The 20,859-nt window shown below is 39.9% G+C and overlaps 1 protein-coding gene across 4 annotated transcripts in view; it reads right to left on the reverse strand.

Moving 5' to 3' along the window:
• Positions 1 to 20,859, reverse strand: part of TNNI3K (TNNI3 interacting kinase) — an 85,628-nt gene that overhangs the window by 48,052 nt on the left and 16,717 nt on the right. The window contains exons 6-17 of one of the 4 annotated variants that reach the window (XM_074875753.1): positions 15,986 to 16,084; positions 14,426 to 14,564; positions 7,928 to 8,072; positions 7,732 to 7,836; positions 6,987 to 7,081; positions 6,221 to 6,370; positions 5,034 to 5,120; positions 4,529 to 4,585; positions 3,387 to 3,479; positions 3,244 to 3,301; positions 2,933 to 3,127; positions 2,490 to 2,594 (exon numbers count right to left, since the gene is read on the reverse strand). In XM_074875753.1, the coding sequence (XP_074731854.1) occupies positions 2,490 to 2,594; positions 2,933 to 3,127; positions 3,244 to 3,301; positions 3,387 to 3,479; positions 4,529 to 4,585; positions 5,034 to 5,120; positions 6,221 to 6,370; positions 6,987 to 7,081; positions 7,732 to 7,836; positions 7,928 to 8,072; positions 14,426 to 14,564; positions 15,986 to 16,084 (1,328 nt within the window). Of the gene's footprint in view, positions 1 to 2,489; positions 2,595 to 2,932; positions 3,128 to 3,243; positions 3,302 to 3,386; positions 3,501 to 4,528; positions 4,586 to 5,033; positions 5,121 to 6,220; positions 6,371 to 6,986; positions 7,082 to 7,731; positions 7,837 to 7,927; positions 8,073 to 14,425; positions 14,565 to 15,985; positions 16,085 to 20,859 lie in introns of all 4 variants that reach the window. The other 3 variants (XM_074875752.1, XM_074875751.1, XM_074875754.1) reach the window with 3 other exon arrangements.

A 20,859-nucleotide genomic window follows, 5' to 3' on the forward strand; every position in this document is an offset into this window, starting at 1 on the left:
GAGTTTTATCTGATAAGTAGAATTATATTTTAAAAACTTGGAATTTGAATTAGAATTAAAAAATTAAAAACTAGGAGGAATAGAAAAAAATAATTTAAAAATGCCAAAATAAAGCATTTCAAAGGCCGCTGAAATGTGGGTTCAGGCTTTCTCAGGCTAAAAGAATTTTGATGTGACAGGGGTTTGGAAGTATTTAGTCAATCCAGAATGCATTTAAAATACTCTTCAACACACAAATTTTATGTAGTTCTACTACAGTGAAATTGCAGGATATGGCTTATATTAATATACTTAGATTAAGCCTCCATATAGTCATTATACACGGATGAATATAACACATCAGCAATATCCTTCCGAACATCATACATTTATCATACCATACAGAAACACCATATCTGCACATTTAAATAAAGTAATTTGGTATGTAATTGGCAATGGTTAACAGTAGCCATTTTTATGTGCTTGTAGCAGTTTTAACACAAGCAGATGGATGCACTCATACATTGGAGTAGACAAATATAGCAAAGTCTGCTAAAATTTGTGGTCAGAGTACAAAGCAGAATTTGTGCCAATATTGCTAACCTAGGGCTCATAAATCCCAGCAGACTGGCTTGAGGTGATATGGTTTGTAGACTGCATTTTTCAAACTAAAATAAAGAAATGTGCAGTTTCTTTTGCATTAGTGATATGATTTTCTTCTTCAGTCTGCAAGGATATTTTTTCTTTTGTAACCACAAATAGAGTTATTCTTTCATTTAAAAAATGGCTTCAAGAGCAGGTACTCATTTTTGAAAGTACCTATTTGAACCCAAGAGTTCTTGGGCACTGAGTGAGAATTCCAGCCATTGTGGTTATGCACCTGCCTGGCCCTCAAACCTCTCACTGTGGGCTGCTGCCAGAGGCAGGATGCTGAGTTCAGCGGGCTTCAGTCTGCACCCTCTTCTATACAAACATGCTGTTATGCTTTAAATCCCAAGAAACCTCCCATTTAGAAGGGACAAACTACACTTGGGGTCCCTCCCTTCACAGGTGCCCTTTGCAGAGCTGTCGCTGCAGGTGCACTCGGAGCAAGAAAACAGAACCTGTCCCATGTGCAAGCCATGCTGGTCTCCTGGAGATGCCAGCAACAACGTCCAGAAAATTGCTGCTGCCTCATTTTTATTTTTTTTTTCACAATTTCATACCCTGAACCCTGAGCTGGGCATAGTCTCCCAATCAGTTTACTACTTTGCTCAGCAAAGGGAAAAAACCAGCTCCTTTTCCCAAAAGGATGTGTGTCTTTCACAAGGAATCTTTCACTGCAGCTATCAGTGTCACTAGGAAATGAAAACTTACAGCAAGATGCAGGAAAATGTTATTACATCACTGCAGCTTTATAGGGCTGGTCACCTGAGATATAAACAAAATGAACATTTCTGTAATTTTTTTAAAAAACAACTGGTTAAGCCTGTGGAAAATGAAGAGGTGTATGTCTGACACTGAAGAAAACCCATTTTGTAACTCACTTCATCCTACGTTTAAAAAGTCTTTTCTGTGGAAGCTTTCTTGTCGCAGTGCTTGTACATATGAAGGAGCTGTTTCCAAGCAAACTACTGCCACTGAGAAGTACAGCAGCTGTTCAGCACTAACTTTCATTACCTGGTTGCTCATCTTTAAATACAACTACAGGTGATTTTGGTTAGTCCACTTCCAAAGCAGAAGTTTGTGCAGAACGGCTAGTCTGAGAGATTTCTGAGGCAGACACGACACAAAAAGTTTACACTCAGCAGAGAAGATGCTTCTCTGTGGAAGCGTTGATGCGAGGAAGCACTGGGCTTCAGCAGCTGCACCCTTCAGGGACAATTCTGGTTCAGCAGACATGACCTGTAGCAGTTTGTGGGCCGCCAGCTGACTTCTGGGCTGGGGTTTGCCCACAGTACCTCTGAGTGTCAGCACCAGGCACGGCCTGTAACAGCACAGGCCCACCCGAGGTCCCTCCCTTGTCAGGACAGGCACCTAAAACAAAGGGGAGGGATTCCCTTCTGGAAGGCTTCTCGCTTTTCTGTGTCGACCTCAGGGGGACTAGTGACCAGAGTAAATCAGGCACTGAATTCTTAGAGGGGCAAAAGTAGGTGAAAAGAATTGGATTCAAGAAATTATACTGGGGAAATGAAGTAGATAGTATAAATCTGGAAAAGGCTATTCCACAGGACTAAAGTATGCAAATATAAATAATATTTCATAAATCTCAGATAATATATCTGTCAGTGAAATTATTATAAGCATGAAGTTGGCTACTGTCTGTTAAGTCATTCAACCAAAACGTATTAGAGCCTCCAGTGAATGTCAGACACCACGCCATGCTGCGAGCAGCCTCCCTCCGGCCTCGCCGGTGTTAATGAGACACCGCGCACTTACAAGAGTCTGCGGGTACAGGTGGGACTCAGACCATCGCTGTTGCTCTGAGGCTTCACAGTCCCTGAATTTTTAGGATAAAGAAAGAAACTTACCTGTTCAAATCACGATGTATGATTGGTTGTGTGAGGTTGTGGAGGTACTCCATGCCTTTGGCAACATCTACTGCGATGATCAATTTGGACTGCAGATCAAGAGTTCTGTATTTTGAAAAAAGATAGAATATTACTCAAAGTTAATAAACAGAAAAAAATTATCTGCAAATTATTCTTATCTGTAAATCATGGAGCCTTTAAAGTCATTTTAAATACAAAATAATGTTATATAATCTATGTAATGTAAATGTATATAATGTAAAATAATGACAATAACAATTTTAGGATTACTTATTAATTTGCCTCTGAATCAAAGCTAAAATTTTTCTAGCGTGTTCCTTTCTCTATTGCTTTATACTGAAAGGAATAACATTTCGTCAGCATAGATTTACTAGTCTTCCAAATGCTGTAGCCCAAGCCCAAGAAGAGCAGCAGTGGAATACCTCTTCTGCTCGTGGAGCAGGGAGAAGAGCGATCCTCCGGAAATGTACTGAGTGACTATAGCAAACTGGCTTGGGTCATCTAAACAGGCTCCCACAAACTGGATAACACACGGATGATTCAGTCGGCAGAGAATGGAAACTTCACGGCAGAACATGTCCACATCAGATTTGGAGCAGTAGGTATTGGCTCGGTAGCTTAGAATTTACACGAGAGATAACAGTAAGGCAAAAATATCATAAAATGTGGGGGGGGTTTAATACTTCAAACAAGGTTATTAACCAAACAAGATGGAAAAGTCTGATAAACTTACCGTTTGATTGCAACAATTTTGTTTCTGCATCGTCCCTTATATACTTTTCCAAAAGACCCTAAAATGATTCAAAATAAATAAGCACAAAGATATTTATTATGAACATCAGACATTTAAAATGGATGTATTCTTATTCCTGGTACCTGAGCCGATAATCTCATGGAACTCTATTTCAGAGAGCTGAAGATGGAAATGTGATGGCAAACCAGCACGGAGGAGGAGAACATCTGCCTTTTCTGCAAAAGAAAACACTTCTCCTTCTTGTAAAATGTGGGGTCACAGGGAAGGACAGAATAGAAACATTTAACTTCACAAAACCGTTGTGCAGTAAAAGCTGATTTTCCTCCTGTAAATTGGTTGACGGGTAATCGTCTTCCCTTTTTGTTCAGTAACCTCAGCAAACCCCAATAACAGACAAACACTTGCAGTACTACAGTTGCCTTGGGCTTTCTTGGCCTTAAAATCTTATCGCTGATGAACACGGTCCCCTAAGCGTGTTCTGCTCCATCATGGGATGGCTGCGTAAAACTCTTTATACGGAGAATTAGTTCCTTTTCCTCTGTATAGCTAATGCTTGTTACGAATGCAGGGGATGTTATTCCAGATCTGACTGACTCTATAGCGACAAATGGGATCTAAATTTTGCGACGTAATTTAGTTAGCAAACCTCTCTACCTTGTTGATCTTTTTGGTTTATTACTATAAAGTTTATCAGAATATTTCTAAATGGAACATTTAAATGCTGCCGTGTAAAAGATGTAAGGGTTTGATTATATCCAGAGTGAATGTGTGAAGTGGAAAATTGAAAGCCCCACAAAAAGTGAAATATTTTGAAGTACAAATATTCATCTGAATGTTTTATCTATATGTGTTTCAGATGAGCACAAATTATTTTTGGACAGAATTTTTCTTGTAAAGAAAATCCAGGCATTTTACAGTGGAATTCAATATGGTATTTGTTTGCATTCATGGATATATGTGTATTTCATTAACACAAATTCCCAATTACATCCTTTTCTCCAAGGAAATAAAAAAAAAATGTATTTTTTAAAGTAAATGAAAATAAGATAGATACAGAAATTATAATGATGCTGAGCAGCAAAGCTAAGTAGATTGTCTCCTAAAACTATCCTAGGGAAACATAGCTGCTGCTTGTGCACATCATTACGTTTCTGAACAACAAAAATTCCAGGAATAATGAATCTTGTGTAGTATGTTTATGCTGACAAACACCTTGGGTAAAAAGACCATAAAAGTTCAAGTTTTCTCTTGCCATTGAAAATACCTTTAGTCATGCTTTTAATCTTTCCTAGAGGGGATGGAACTGACACATAGGAACCATCTGAAATAGAAGAACAGAATGAATCTCATGGAATTCAGAGACAGTATAAGTGTCTGTACTGATAAATTCATGAGGCAATGATTGCTTAAAGAATGAATAATAAAGGGGTGAAAATACACATCAGAGCTAAACAACACTGAGAGAATAGCTAAACAAGGATGTAAAAAGGTTTGAGTAATGATTACTAGGGATTGAGCTTCATCTCAGAGTCTTTAGCTTTTCTTTCCAGTGAGTAACATGAAGTGACAACTCTATTTTAAGATAAAGGAAGACTTTTGACATAAATAGAGGGTACCTGGAAAATGGCGATTCTCATGACACTAATTTTCTTTGTGCCAGACAGAACTGACCCAAAGCTCCCTGACATCAGTGGAACATTTCCAGAGATTTCAGTGGTCTTTGGATCAGTCCCTGCAGTTGGAGAATAAAGTGGTTTCTCAGACTATACCTCCTCCAGGCTGTGAGTATTCATTACAGGGTGATTCATCCTGAGGTCTCTTGTAATGCTTCAGAAGGGTCACAATGGCATCATGACCTAAGAAAGAAAGAGGATATACAAGGATTTGCAGGTAAACGCAGGGGATTTTTGAAAAAATGTACAATGTGCCTATAAAACATGTAAACAAAGATACAGCAGCACTAATCTGAAACATACAATGATTCTTAACTACAGAAATACAGGGAAATACCTGCCAATAAACCCAAGTGTGTTACTTGCGGGAGTCCACCCCTAATACTGAAATGTGATATATGGCAATAGAAAAAACCCTGCTACAGAGATCTCGAAATGGAAGTTGACAAAAGTCTTCAATAGGCCTTACAAGAAAACCAGTGCCTGAAAATATTTCAGTTTTGGTGTCCTAAACCAGACAAAATTTGTACACGGTATTGCTGGGGACAGGTGCTCTACTCGTCGTTCTGCCTCGCGAGGAACCAGAGCAGCACAGTGTAAGGGCAAGGGGCTCGCACTCTCCGATGTTTGACACACTGGGTTCTGCTTGGTGATACGAAAAATTATTTTCTAAACCTTTCAAAGATGAGTTTTCCCTCAGTAATTTCATACAGAGTATTTTGCCAATATCAGGTTTTTGAAAGGCCTTTACTATATTACAGTCATTCTCATAATAAATGGTGCTGCAATGTTTTTGGAGGAGGGGGGAACGTCTCAGAAGTCACGGAGTCAAAAACAGGGCAGAAGCCCGACACATTGCTGTACATGTAGGACAGTATAACAGCAACCATGGAAAATGCCTCGCTTTGACCCATATTTGCAAGAATTTAAGATTATTGACTCTGAATCATCACTCCTTGTAGGGCCTCCTTCAGTAATAAAATTAAAACTCATGCACATACCAGAGGGAAAAATAGCCTTTTCTGAACAGGCTGTATGTTTTGTATTTTAGCAGCATATAAATACTCCCGTCCTTGATTTTGTGTTGAATTAAACTGATGTTTAACAGAATATCTGAGAAGACAAATAAAAGGGCTGGTTTTTATAATCCTTCGTGTCAGGGACTGGAAAGCAGATGGTGAGAGCTCTTAGTCTACAGGCCCTGAGGGGGTTATTTTGTAGTGTTATCTCCTTCCTGTACTGTTCCTGTGGATTTTGTAGCAGAAACTAGAAAATTAAAATACCTTTCTCATAAGCCCACATCAAACAGGTCTGCTCATCCTTTTCTCCACTGGACCTGCTGGGATCACAAGCTACCAGATTCATATCGGCTCCATTATCCAGCAGAAACTGTACAAGTCGAATATGACCATGGTAGCACGCGCAGTGTAATCCTAGAGCACCAGAGAGCACGGTAAGCACAACTGTCAGGACAGCGTAATAGGACTGGCAGCAAATTGATTTCCTCGATTAAGGAATTTATTATAAAAAAACCACCTGAGGCAATAGGTGAAAATAAAATATTAATGCTGCAAGAACCAATCTATTGCCAGCTACACAACATGTCAGCATTTACTCTACCACCTGCAAATCACATTTAACAACTTTGTACGTGAAGAAAAGCAAGTAGAAACAAAGGAGGCTGTTTTTTTGTTGCCTGCCGTAGGGACACGGCAGCGTGCAGCCCTTCAGACACCCTATCCTGTATGCCTAGTCCCTACAGAATAATACTTGGGCCCAATTCTAAAACCTACGACAGGACAATCAGTTTACATCGGGTTTTGTTACTCATATACGAGCTAACGAGCCTGACACATCCTCACTGAACTCTTACCACTTCTATGCCTGCCTGCAAATGTACTTCAAAAAGGCTGAGGTATGACTGAAAGGGAATTGGATGCTGATCATCAGTTACCATGGGAATTACTCTGGAAATCCTGAGCCTGTATGGCTTCCAAATTTTTTGGTGCTGGTGTATGCACTCATACACATCAAGGATGATGATGTTACCTGTGTGTCCATCCCTTCCTTGGTGATTGATGCTTACAATGTTCTGGTCAAGAAGAAATTTTACAAGTTCTATGTTCTTTCCATAGGTGCAAGCACTGCAAAAATAAAGGGAAAAGTGAATGCTGTAGTCCATAAAAGGACAAATACTTTGGGTAGCCAAAAATTTAAAAAGAATTATACAGAGATAAAAATGTAGTAATAAAGGAACTTTAGAAATGTGTGAATGCATGATTAATCCACCAAAGCATGTTCACTTCTGTTCTTTCAAAAACATTCTAATTATGGTCGTGTAAATTAATTTTGCCCAGCTATGCAAAATTAATAAAGTTTATTTTGCAAAGTGCCTCTTAAATAACAGTTTACAAGCTCACAGCATTGTGACCAAACTGTGTTCTGCCACCTCATTTCTGATTTAGAATACCTCGGCTCCAGAGGTTTGGGGCAGAACAGGCTCTAGGCTCAGCTTCCAAACTGCACAGACAGAGAAGCCATTGTTCACCCAGACGCTGAAGAACCCGAGGCCTGTCCTACCTTCCTCTCCCTCGCTCGCTCTCCCCATTCACTACCTGGTTCTACCTCTTACTTCGTGTCCTCTCTTGTATCTCAAGATACAAACTGAACATCCCCGTCGAGCTCACCACTTGCCTTGTTCCACATCTGGCTGCTGGCGGGACATTTGTGATTGTGGGTGTTGTGCATGTGTGCAAGTGGCATTCTGCTGCTGATGGCGTTTTAAACATCTCACCTGTGGAAAGCCGTTTCACTGAATATATTTTCTTTAGTGAGACTTTCTGTTCCTGAGAGCTGAATTATTTCCTTGACAACTTCAAACTTGCCGTTGTAACATGCACTGAAGATGAAGTCAGTAAAGAGTCGTTAACAACAGCAGCTTTCTAATTAGGCCCAAACCACATAACACAGAGCTTCCCCGCGTGACTCACAGGTGTAAAGGTGTGTCTCCGTAGATATTCACCACATGGGGCTGAACTTCAAAGCTGCTCTGCAGTAAGAACTTCACAATTTCATGGTGTCCAAATCGACAGCAGAAGTGCAGAGGAACATGATCTTCGTTGTCCTGAGCATTCACTGCCATTTGACCCAGAAAGAGACCAAAGAAAGTATTTTATACTTAACACAACTTGTTTTGGATACTTCATGATGCTTTATGTGTTATGCCCATATGTTTTGAAACCTCCTGCTAAAATATTTATGGTCCTATTTCTTTAAAATTGAAATTTCTGTGAGCTTTCATATATCAAAACTGCATTACTCAGTGCCATCTGTAGTAGTGTCAAGACGATTTTTTGAACTTCGGGTATAATTGCTTTCCTCCAGTAGCAGATATATTGAATGTTTTGATGTAGCTTTCCATGAATGAATCACGAGTTATAAATGACCATTAGAAAGAGCAATTGCTGTCAGTATATTACAATGTGAAGCAAAGGTAAAATACAGTTACTATATGCAAGAAAGCAATCCACTGAGTTATTCCAAATGCATGGAACAATAGTTATTAATTACAAGTACTAGGAAGAAACCTACTTCATTGTTGCTCTTAGGAAAGGAAAATCCAGTTGGTTTTAAGGTTTATGTGAGCTTCCTCAAGTAGCAGGATCAAGGATTCTTGATATAGTTATACAGTGACAAAAAGGAAATTTTAAAAAAATGAAGGAGACATAAGGATATATTTTTCATAGTCACTATTAAAATATGAATACAGAAAAGGCGAGAAAGGAAGAGAATTCATTCAAACATCTGGATTTCCAATGTTTTCATTTCCCTGCAAGGTCCTTGGCCCACAGGGGGGAACTGTTTGAGACTGCCCGTTATACTGGGCCACATCCGTGCCAGGGAGCATGGATCTGCCTCTTTACAGGAGAGGGGATTGCACCCCAGCACCCGGGACCCTTCCTCGGCGTGCCTGAGATGTCTCTGGCACACCTTACACGGCTCCTTCTTGTCTAGCAGGAAGCAAAGAAGAGATTGGACAAGGCTCTAGGCAGACTTCTCCATTGGTACAGACACATACAAATGCTGTGTTCATTATCCAAAAAAGGGTCTTTATTCAGTTTTAATAGACAGCATGTATTTCTGTGATTCTTAATATATTTCTTTCTACATTTAAAGATAGAACAAGCACAACTGGTTGATACCGTAACTGATAGAACGGACAAATACAGTTGACTTTGGGCAATATTTAGTTCTCAATTCAGTCAAGCACTAGATCTTTGAGACAGTTCACAAGAAATTAATAGTCTACTAAGGAATAATCTGTCATTAGAGGTGTCCAAACTTGTACTACACAGGCCTTTAAGCACAGCTTTGACAAACATCTCTCAGCTCCTATAGCTGAGCCTCCTTGGGACAAAGGGTAAACCAAGCACATTGTGAGGTTCTGTCTTCTCCTGATTTTCTGTGGCTATAAAGAACAAGGAAAATTAAAATAAATCTCTGTTTTAAAATCTTTCTGAAGTAATGCTGAGTGCTCACAGAAATGGACAGTCCTTTAAAATGAGCTGAACTTATACCTTCACTGATGACTAGTGACAGTTCCAAAGATGAATTTCAGGCCAAAAAAAAAAAAAAGGGAACGTCTGTAACTTATATTAAGCTTATGGCCCACAAATTTCATTAACTGCTCCCACTAACCCTCCTAGCAGACTTATATTAAAAAGAGTAAAGATAAGTAAACTCTTTTATTTGTCTATTCTAAAATAATTCTTCACTTAATAGATTAATGTGACATGCCTTTATTTTTTATTATGATGCAGTACCAGACACAGATTCATTCTGAAATGCAATAAATAAGAGGGGAATAAATGTCAATGTTTTATCATAATAAATGTCAGCGTTTTAGAATATGTACCCACAGAATGGCCTGAAGGACATCAGGGGTCTCAGGGCCATGAGCTTCTACAGCACAACAAGGTGTAAGGTAGAGCAAGGAAGGAAACGAAGATATATGTCAAATACTTGCAAGCCATTTCCTTTGCCTCTGGATGGATATATAACTACAACATGGGATGACGGTTTTTGCTTTAATTGATAGCTTTTTGATTTCTAAATGAAACACAACAGGTACACTGGAATATTGTCTTGAAGAAGTTCAGAGTCAAAACAAAGAAAAATCAGTAAAAAAACACTTTAGAAGAGAGTTATGGCAAAGAAGTACATCATATTGATTCAGGAATTACTAAAGAAGAGTACAGGAGAGTTCTTAAAAATGAGATTTTAAAGTATTTTTATATTAAATTTGGGATAGAGAGTACAACTGTCATGGCAGTCAGATTAAAAATTGAGGTTGCCTTACAAATAATCAGTAAAAATGAGCAAATGTTAAGTTTTTGTCTGGAACAAAATGGAGTACTGTAGAAATTATTCTTCGAACTGAGACATTATGTAGGTAGAAAGTAACAAGTGAAACTATTACAGTAAGTAAAAGGATGAAAAAAAGACAGTGCAAGTCTGTTTTAAAAAAATAAGGGCAATTGCCCAAGTCCCAGCGAGTGATAACTGTTTAGTATTCAGAGAAGCACAACCGAACGTGCCTGGATTTTTAATATTACACTTTGGTTTTAAATTTAAAATTGATTGTATTTGACAGAGGTGACAGTGACTTTCAAAGATACTTGAAAAAGGGGGACCTGCAACTCATGGTGGCTCAGTAGCCCTGAAAGCAGGCAAATTTTATTAAAAGACCATAGGAATTACAAAGACAAAGAATATATTTTATACCCCATGGTCCCTGAAAGAAACCTCCAGGACCACCAGTTTGAAGAATAGAGAGCATTTAGCTTATCTGAAGCAAAGGAAACATTTGTTTCCTGGCCACCAACTAGTTTTCTAGGTTTGTAGATATTCTGTTTCTTAGCTACCCCATCAGCCTATAAAACAGTTTTTTAAATATAATTTTTTTCTTTCATTTTGAAAGGAACAGTTTTCAAAGTCATGCAAACATCTACATTAGAAGTCCTACTTCTATATTTAAACATTTGAGAAGCAATTATTTCCAGGCCCTCCCTGATTTCAAAGAAATGGAACATAAAAAAGGAGTGGAACATACTGACAGTTCTAAATTACCATTACTTCTTAAAAAACCCCACCTTTCAGTCACCCTTTCCTTTTTTCTGCTGGAGTGTTGAGACACCAGCAGCAGCGAGTGTGGCCATGCAACCAGGCCAGCTAGTAACACAACAGCAGGTGAAAACCACAGCTCTTTATTTTCAGCAATCAAGTTCACCTGCCTTCACATAAGCAGCAGGTGAGACTGAGAAACAAGTAATTAGATGATGTGGGCTCTGGGTCAGAAGTCGGTGCTCCTGAGACCCAAATGTGTAGCCTTCTGATTACCTAATGGGCTCAGCAGCTCCACAACACACCTCTCAAGGTCAAGACCATAACCAGGCAACTGCTAAAACCAGCAAGACTATGAAATGAGGGAAGAGAATGGCTAATTAGGAATAATGATGGTTTCTCATTGTAATTAACTTCCTTTTTGGCTTTACTTTAAGAAAAAAAAAAACCCTTCTCTTTGTTTTGTTTATTACAATTATCCTAGGAAAAAAACTACCAGATAACAAGAATGAATCAAAAATTATGAAGTGACACTTTGTGCCCCATTCTATGGTTTAGATATTCTAAAATATAAAACTGAATTTCCTGACAGAATATATATGGAAGTCAGTAGCAATTATATTGATTCAGTAATGCAAAAAAATCTCTAGGAGTTTGGAAGGTGTGAAAAAAGGAAGAAGGAAATAGAAGTTGTTAAAAACAGAAATGAGAAATTCCACACTAAATCAGCTTGTAAAAATCTCAAGATAGTTAAGGCACTTTAAGTGATAGCAGCTTGTAATGGCATGCTGGTCTTTGAGAGATATTAATGATTTCAAAATGAATTTGGAGCTTAAAGGAATCTGATCAATACCTCAAGAAATGTGCTTGAAACGCCTTATGTGATTTCTGAAAATACACAGAATTTACTTAGTCCTTCCCTACAGTGTTTCTGTTAAAACAGATTATGAGATCAGCATCTGGAGAACTGTCTGTACTTGTAACATACTGGTTTTAAATACATGCATATGTAAAATATGAACTTTTGTGATGATATATACATGGGCAGTATATTTCTTTTATGTTTCTCTTATGTATTGTGGTTGGGTTGAAGAAGAACTTCGGCTGTTGTTAGACTGCAAATGTTGCTATATTTCACCAGTATTCTGACCTCTTCAGTCTGATTCAGTGATCACTGTCTGTCTTCAGTTGCCGTGGGCTCAGAGCGGATCAGGGAGTCAGCCAGGTTATGTTAAAAGAAACAGTTCAAGTTCATGACACCAATTACCAGGCTGCACACAATACTGCCAAAATTTCTTCAGGTTATTTCACCAATTACTTTCATTCCTAGGCATTTAGGAGTTGTTCCTCCCCTGCTGGGTTTATACCGTGTTTCAAAGTGTGCTACTTTGTGAGTAAAAGACTCCCCACTTCCAGTCTGCTTTTTCTTTTTCCAGTGGTGAAGATTCTGGTTTTAAAGAAAAGAATCTGAAACAATATGTCCCAGATTCTTTTCCTTTTGGAATAAACTATCTAACTAATAGTGAACCTCCCACTGCCTTGTTATGGTAAGTGAACGCCCCTTCTTTTCACCTCTTTATCACAATTATATCAGTTCAGTGCACACACATCGAGAGCTCACTATTGACAAAAGCATTTACAAATCTGACTCCGTTGCCCTCCACGTTTTTTTTACCGCGCGAGTAGGATGTGTGTCCTGTAGGCAAGACTCACAGAGAATGTGGTAAATTTGTACTGTTAAAATCTAGCAAAGAAGAGGAAATTGGGGAGAAACGCAGTCTTTGTGCCACTAAAGGAACAGGGGTACATGAGTGCTGCTGCTTTTGGCATGACTGGGCGTACTGGGCAAGGAAGAGGGCTCATGAGCTCTTGTCCCTGCTTTTACAATTATTCAGGAATGTCGGGGCTTTACAGAGCCAGTGCTGAAGACTGCAGCCTGAGAACACAGAACTTGTGCCAAACGACCGCTTGACTGTCCTCTCCTGGAGCCAGATAACAGGCATGGGGCGGTGTTGGACCAGGTGAGACGAGGAAAGATCTGAGTCTGGCGATTTAACACGCTTTTCAAACGTGGCTACACAACCTCCCTTCTTCACCTGCCCCTGTTGTGCTCTGTTGTTTTTAATTCATGAATAGCTGCCTGCATAGCCTGGAACCAGGCATCAAACAGGCTACTAGATCAAGAACTTCAAGGGGACCAAGATTTTACCTTGTATATTGTGGATATAAGTTAACAACAGTAATGCTGTTGTCCAAAGATGTGTTGAAGAGCAGTGCTTTTGCAAGTAACGTACTGTTCCTTTTCAACAACATTCTCTTATTCTGAGGATAAGAAATTAATTTCCAAATAATTTTAAAGTTGTTTAGTATTTAAGAATCTCTGCATTAGTAATCATAATATGCATAAAATTTGACCTCTAAGTTTCAACATTTATAAGAGTTTGTAGGATGTGGCCGCAAGCGTGTATGCACACGCCTGTGATGCAGTGTCACCGCGGTGAGAAAGGAAGGCTGGAGCGTGGTGTGGTTTGTGCCTTCTACAATCCTGAAACAACATGGGAGAGGGAACAAAAGAGCAAGCGTAAGAATTCAGCAGTGCTACTACTTGCATGCTAATATTAATTACAGGGAAAAATACATTAAATTGCGGCACATGCAAAATATACAGCACTGAACTGTAATGTTAGAGTCTTACGGCATCAGCGTGGGATCACCTGTGAAAAGAAGGCCCAGATTCCTAACGCTCATGGAATACCAAAAGCATCAGAAATGCTGATAGACTTGTGTACCTGTCCAACCCATGACGTCTCACACACGCACTGTCCCTTGTGGAAAGTGTGCCACAGTGAAGCCTATGAAGCTCGTGAAGCATAATAAAGCATGTGCTAAGAAGATTCCATTTTCTGTGGAATTGTTTGTGAACCATTTCAATTTCTCATCTGAATCATTTTAAATTACTTGCTGTATAATTTTGACTTAAAATCCTTCATCTGTATCTCATTCACCAGGAGTTCACTATGCATTTAAGTCATTTTGATTGGAAATACGTACCACACGGTCACGTGTTCTCTGATTGCATGAAGTCTCAATAGTAAGCTACCTCTGTATATTAATCTTAATTCTGTTCCTGCTGCTGTTTTTCACCTCTAATTTATTAATGGAAGCAGAGTGCATGTGAGATGGCAAACCAAGCATACTTAAGAAGTGAAGGAAACTCTCCAACTGCTATATTTTTTGTTTCAGTTGCCCAAAGATGATACAAAACACACACAGAGTACGTGTTAGGAAGCTAAATTCAACATTCAAGGCCTGACTGTCTATAAAATACAATGTTGAAGCTGATTTTTAAAAATATATTTTCTTACCATCAGCTTTGCTTCCCTCTTCCATCAAGAGCTTTGTTATGTTGAGAAAGCCTTTGGCAGAAGCCAAATGAAGAGGTCTGTCCCCAACTTCACCACTTGCATTCACATCCGCTCCAAACTTTAGTAAGAGGTGGGTTACCTAAATATTTCATTAAGGCTAATTAAAATATCACATGAATATAAATCTTTTGAGAAAATCAGATAGAATATTGTGTTGGGTAATAGTATATGTGGGCATGTCTCTGAAGTTAAAACAGGGAGAGGAGATTCAATAGAAAACTAATTTTTAAGTTACATATCTATAAAAACATTAAAATTCTCAAAAGGAAGTGCTCATTCATTCTCTAAGTTGCTATGTATGGTAAAAAGACACACGTAGCTGTTTAACTGACCAGTCAGCATCATAAAGCAAATGCCAGAGCCTTGGTTTCCTTTCTGACCAGTCTTATCACAAGAGCACCGCAGGAGCTTTTCGCACAAGACTCTGACTATTTGTTTAGATGTGGCTTATGGCAAATAAGCAAACTAGTCTCTCAGCCCAACATGCGAGGAGATTCTTAATGTTACCGGGTGATGAGGCACACATATATGAAAAGAAGCGTCTCAGGAGCACATCTGTGGCTCGCAGCCTTGCTGCCACCGGGCCATGGAAGTAGAGCATTTTCAATCATCTCATCTCTGTTCTTTCGAAAGCTTTGCCTACAACAACTCCTCAATGCACTTGAAGTAATGTGTCACTGTAGTGAAAAATACACTCTACCTGCAGGTCATCCTTTAAAACTCGAAAATATCCCAGAACACATGCTTTTAGCTAAAGAAGGGTGTAGTGAATGACTCTCATAAGCCAAAATAGACCCATTATTACATTTCACATAAAAGAGATATTCAGGGCAAATGACTGGACTGCTAGATTAACTGTATGTCAATTATACTTCAGTAAAAGAAAGAGAATTGGGAGGTTCAATGCCAACTTTGGTCAGAACTTCAGATTAGGTTTCATAAGTCCGTGATCTGTGTGACTGAAGGAAGCACAGCTGGGCTTGTATGTGCACAGTACCTCGTGGAAGGTCCTGCTCTCTAAAGGATCATTTTTTCCATTAACTTAAAAGTGTTGACAATTTAGTTTGTGAGTTCCAAGGAAAACCAGTAAAATCGCCATTTAATTATTACTGAGAAGTGATGTTAATTTCCTTGGAGAGGTTTAAGAAAGTATACTCACATTCCTTATGCAACCTCTGAAAGGTGGGATGAATAAACATCAAATGAAATATGCCTCTGGGTCCAAGTCTGTTTACAGGTTATCAAAGTTAACTAGGCAATCATTTGTTTTAAGACGTCTAGAGGGGAAGTCACCAATTTTTGCTGGGGTCTAGCACAGAGGATTAAAGTGTGGAAATTTCCTGTTGATATTCAGACTCTTAAGGCAATCAGTAACTTCAATGTACGAGGCCTTGTCACAGTAAGACCCTCTGGAATGTAAAGTAAAAGCATCTAACACTAAACCTATAGTTGTCTCAGTGTTCCACTTCTCAGCTTTCTGAAATCCCCCCATGTTGTTACCTGTTCATGGCCATAATATGCAGCAATATGCAATGGGGTGAAAAAAACTGCATCCTGAACATTCACATAAGCTCCATGCTGCAAAAGAATATCAACAGCCTAGAAGGACAGAAACAGAAAATTGCAATTAGAAGCACTATATATGTGTGTGTGTGTGTGTGTGTGTGTGTATACACATATATGGTCAAGTAAAACAAGATTTCAAAACCTTACATGACCAGTTTAAAAAAAAAGCAAAAAGTCACAAACAAGCAAATAAAGCAAATAAAGGTGAAGAGCTGCACACAACATGTTAAAGTGATTAACTTACAGTACTTTAACTGAACACTGAATGTCACTGATGCTTTATAAATAAGCCTGAAAATCTCTTTGCCAGTAAAAAGACTGATTTATGAAGTAAAAGGCACAGAAATTACTGTCTGGATTTTCTCAGAATAACCTTTAATTTTCTTTTAACCATTATGAACAAAGAGCAGTAAACATATCAGAGTTTTTAGAAGTAAAAAACCCACCAAAATGAAAGATCCTTTTAAATGTAAATGTGTGAAGGTAAATCCTCAAGCATAATTCCCTCGGTGTGTAAAGATTTCTTTGTATTTTGGAAGATAATAGCCCTTTGGCTTCAATAAATAACCCTAAGTGTTTTCTTTCAAATTTCCACTTTTTTGGTCTTTCAGCAGGCCAATGTTTTCCTGGACAGCTATGAATTATCAAACATTGGCTTTCTGAATAGCTGTCAAAATAGAAGTCGGAATGAAACCACTTTGGATTATATATTGAAGCCTCAGGGCTGCTAATTTTTCTGAAGCACAAGGGAGTCCTTAGGCACACTAAGGGGCTTGTACCGTGGATTATTGGAGTAGTTGTACATACAATTGTGATGAATGCTAATTTTTGAGTCTAACGATGATGAAAGACGCTGAATGGTGAGTCACCCACAGTACAGTGAGCAGCTGGGATGCAGCCCCGTGGCAGTCGGAAGAGATGACACAGAGGGGGAATGGGCAGCTTCTCTGCTATGCTGTTCATACCTGCACCTCCCCACTGAGCCGCCCGCTGGAGACGCCAATTAATGCTGGCTGCCATGATGCACATTTCTGTCAACTGCTGCCTAAGCTGAGGCCACCACATCATTTCACACCCGCAACAATGGGGCCAGTCATTTAAATCCGTGTCATTCTCAAGTACTCCGAGAACGAAAACCTGTTACCAAGCAACATTAGTGTAAAGGGATTATTTCTTTACACAATTTAAATTGAAATACATTTTTTCCATGTGACTGCCTGAATACATTTCCCATGTAAGGTCCATTCCCTGACATATTCAAGTGTGTCTACGTCCCGTTGGTTTTAACCATTTCACTACGGTACCAGCTGTAAGCCTCCCCTGGAGGCAGCACTGCAGGGCCAGTTGTGTCTCTTCAGAACCCGAGGGTTTCAACAGGTCCCGCACATTATAGGAGGCACCTAAGTGTTGCAAGGACAAATAATACCAAATCACATAGCCCTTGAGGTTGAAAGGGAGATCTGGAGATTGTCCAGCCCAGTGCCCCTACGTTAAGCAGCGTCTCCTAGAGCAGGTCTCCCAGGGCCACGTCCAGTCAGGTTTTGAACACTGCCCAGTCTCTAAGGATGGAGGCTCCACAACCTGCCTGGAAACCTGCTCCAGTGTTTGAGCACCCTCACAGTAAAAAAGCCTTTTCTTCTGTTTAAATAGCATTTCCTGAATTTCAGTTTGTGCCCATTGCCATCCCTCCTGTCACTGGGCACCTCTGGGAAGAGTCTGGCTCCCTCTTCTTTACTCCCCGCCCTCAGGTATTTGTCCACATCGATAAGATCCCCCCCGCCCCGAGCCTTCTCTGCTCCAGGCTGAACAGTCCCAGCTCTGTCAGCTTCTCCTGGTATGTCAGATGCTCCAATCCATGAACTGTCTTCATAGCCCTTTGCTAGACTCACTCCAGGATGCTCGTGTCTCTCTGAGAGCCCAGCACTGGGCACAGAGCTCCAGGTGCTGCTGCCCCAGTACTGAACAGCGGGGAGTAATCACCTCCCTCAGGTCAGCCCCCAGGGAGAGTACAGTTCACATTTGAAAGAAATAGAGAGAATGAATCATAGGATGGTTGAGGTTGGATGTGTCCTCTGGAGGTGTCTAGTCCACCCTCCTGATCAAAGCAAGGGCTAATTTCAAAGATCGGGTTGCTCAGGGCCTTGTCCAGTTGAATTTTGATTATTTCCAAGGATGGAGGTTCTGCATCCTCTCTGAAACCTTTCAGTGGTGCACCACTCTCATTGTGATCCCCTCGCCCCCTTTACATACAGTCAGAATTTCACTTGCTAAATCTCATGTGTGTTGACATCCTTTTGCCGTGCATCCTTTTGCCATGGATCTCAAAGAAGAGGTTGACTCCATTAAAAAAAAATTATGAAAGATACCCTGAGATCTTTAGAGAAGCTGCCTACAGTTATGTCAGCTGAAGAACAGCTCTGTAACAGCCTTACCCCATGCATCTACTGGATGAGTGCTAATGTGTTCAGGTAGTAAATAAAGAACACGCTCAGTTACTCCCTCCATCATGCATCCCCTGTCCAGACAGTTTGCGGGATACTAGTAGCTTGGTGGACCAGAGGTGGGGAACACAGAGCCAGTTAGTCTGTGATTTACTGGCTTGGTGGCTTTTGAGTGATTCATCCTGGACATCTTTCAGCAAGCTACTATCATAAAACTGAAGTTGTTGGCTCTGAAAAGAGATGTTTGGACCTGTAGCTTTTATACGAGTGTGGTTGAAACTTCTTTGGATCAGTCTGGTTTTAATTTAGGCATACAACTGTGAGGATATAGCACACTCAGGGATGTGACCACAACTCCCATTCTCCTTAATCTCTAGCAGTGTGGATCCACCTCTGATGATAAACACAAAACTAGAGGATTTTTGACACACTTTTCCAGGCTGTAGAATCGGCAATCATGCTAGCTACTTTGTGATCTCCTGATAAAAAGAATTCTGTGAGTCATATTAAGCCAACTCCTCTCAACTGTAAATGATGAGAGGGGTACAGAGACAATCTTGATAGTTTCACAGACAAACCAGCTTTCCAAAAAAGAAGAAAGGAATCTTAGAAAGCACTGAAATAGTTGTCATAGGCATTACAAGTAGGTGGATATGCTGGAGTGATGCGTAAGGATAAAACCACTTCAGAATGTATGGGGAAAATTTCTGATGCAAAAAGAGCTTTACATTCTTATAGGAAGACCAAAAAAAATTTTTGATCCTCAGGAGACACACTATGACTGCAGATGCAGCTGGTGGCCTGGGGGAAGCTCTCGAGCTGCAGAGAGCGCAGCTCCCAGTGCCTGCTGTGACTGGGTACCGTCAGCACGGCTCTGCCCAGGGACGCCTTGACTCACCAACCTGCTTGTCCTCGGTGCTCGAATGACTGGATTTCTGGGTGAGGGCAGAACAGTGGATGCCTTTTACTTTGACTTCAGCATGGACTTCAACACTGTCTCCCAAATATTCTTGTAGCGAGGTTGAGATCTTACAGTCTGGATGATGCCAGACTGGAGTGTGCTCTCGTCGCATCAGCAGGGGACATGGAGTTATATCCTCGGTACCCCTGGGGGGGAGCCGCCATCCAGAGGGGCCCAGAGGGGCTGGAGGAAGGGACCAAGGTGACCCGTATAAAGCTCAACAAGGACAAACCCCAGCCAGGCCCCAAAAGTGGCCGGCGGCTCCCCGGGCCAGGGGCACAGGCAGGAGAAGGAGGGAAACAGCTGCTCCCCTTTTCCCCACATAATGAATTTTTAATTCAAAACAATACTTTGAACACTTTGAACAATACTCTTACTTTGTAATTTTTCTCAAAATTCTCTTATGAAAGGTTTGTTCAGAAGCTTTTTGAACATTCAAGTCAATTATGTTCACTTCAAAGACAACTAATTAAGCTACTCTGAAGGTTAGAAGGAGTCAACAAAATAAAACATGAGAGAGACTACATAAGGACTTTGTCTTTTGGACAAGGGCAAGATATAAGAAATCCTCTAAGGAAATAAGATTAATGATTATTGACTTTTTGGCAGGTAAAATTTAAATGAGAAGACAACTTCAGCAATTAAGGCCTTTGCACCAGTGCTAGCCTCTGTAGAGCCTTGCACTGAAATATCTAAAAAAACCTATCATGATTTTCAGAGTTCCTTTATTAATTAAGATGTTAAAATAAAAATATGATCAGTGGAAAGCATTTGCCTAATTCCCTCCAATTTAGCAAATGTAGATATGATCAGTCATGTCCTGCGAAGTGTTTTTGCATTAAATTATTACAACTCCTAACTCTCTGCGTATCTGTAAGAATTTTAGAACAAACTTTATCAGACTGAATTAAGAAACTGCTAAAAGGGGTTCTGAATGTTTGAAATACAACTTGTTGATGAACTACAATGGATTGTCTTAGGAAAAAGTCTACTGAAATATTTAATATGTGCTCTTCTGTAAGACACGAGGACAGACATCAGACCAGCAATAAGCTTTTGCACGTTATTTTATCTTATCTGTTCCAATCAGACGAAACACAGGGCACAGATATATCATTAATGAACGATGCAGGTACTGGTGTCTTGCAATATAATGCTCCCCCCAGGATTGCTTTTGCTACAGGGCAGCCAAAGAATGGGATTTTTTTTTTAATATTTTGCCGGTCTTGGGAGATGCTAGACTCAGAATATTTTGAATGTTTTTGTGCAATATTACTAAAAGATAACTGTTCTGGGCAAAGAGCTCCCTGGAAATTTAACAATACTATAATTTCAAAATGTCACATTTACTTTGACTTCTAGCTTAAAAGTGGGTCATGCATCAATTTGATGCACAGGACATTCTT

Source organism: Strix uralensis, chromosome 8 (assembly GCF_047716275.1).
Source record: "Strix uralensis isolate ZFMK-TIS-50842 chromosome 8, bStrUra1, whole genome shotgun sequence".
Classification (NCBI taxonomy): Eukaryota; Metazoa; Chordata; class Aves; order Strigiformes; family Strigidae; genus Strix; species Strix uralensis.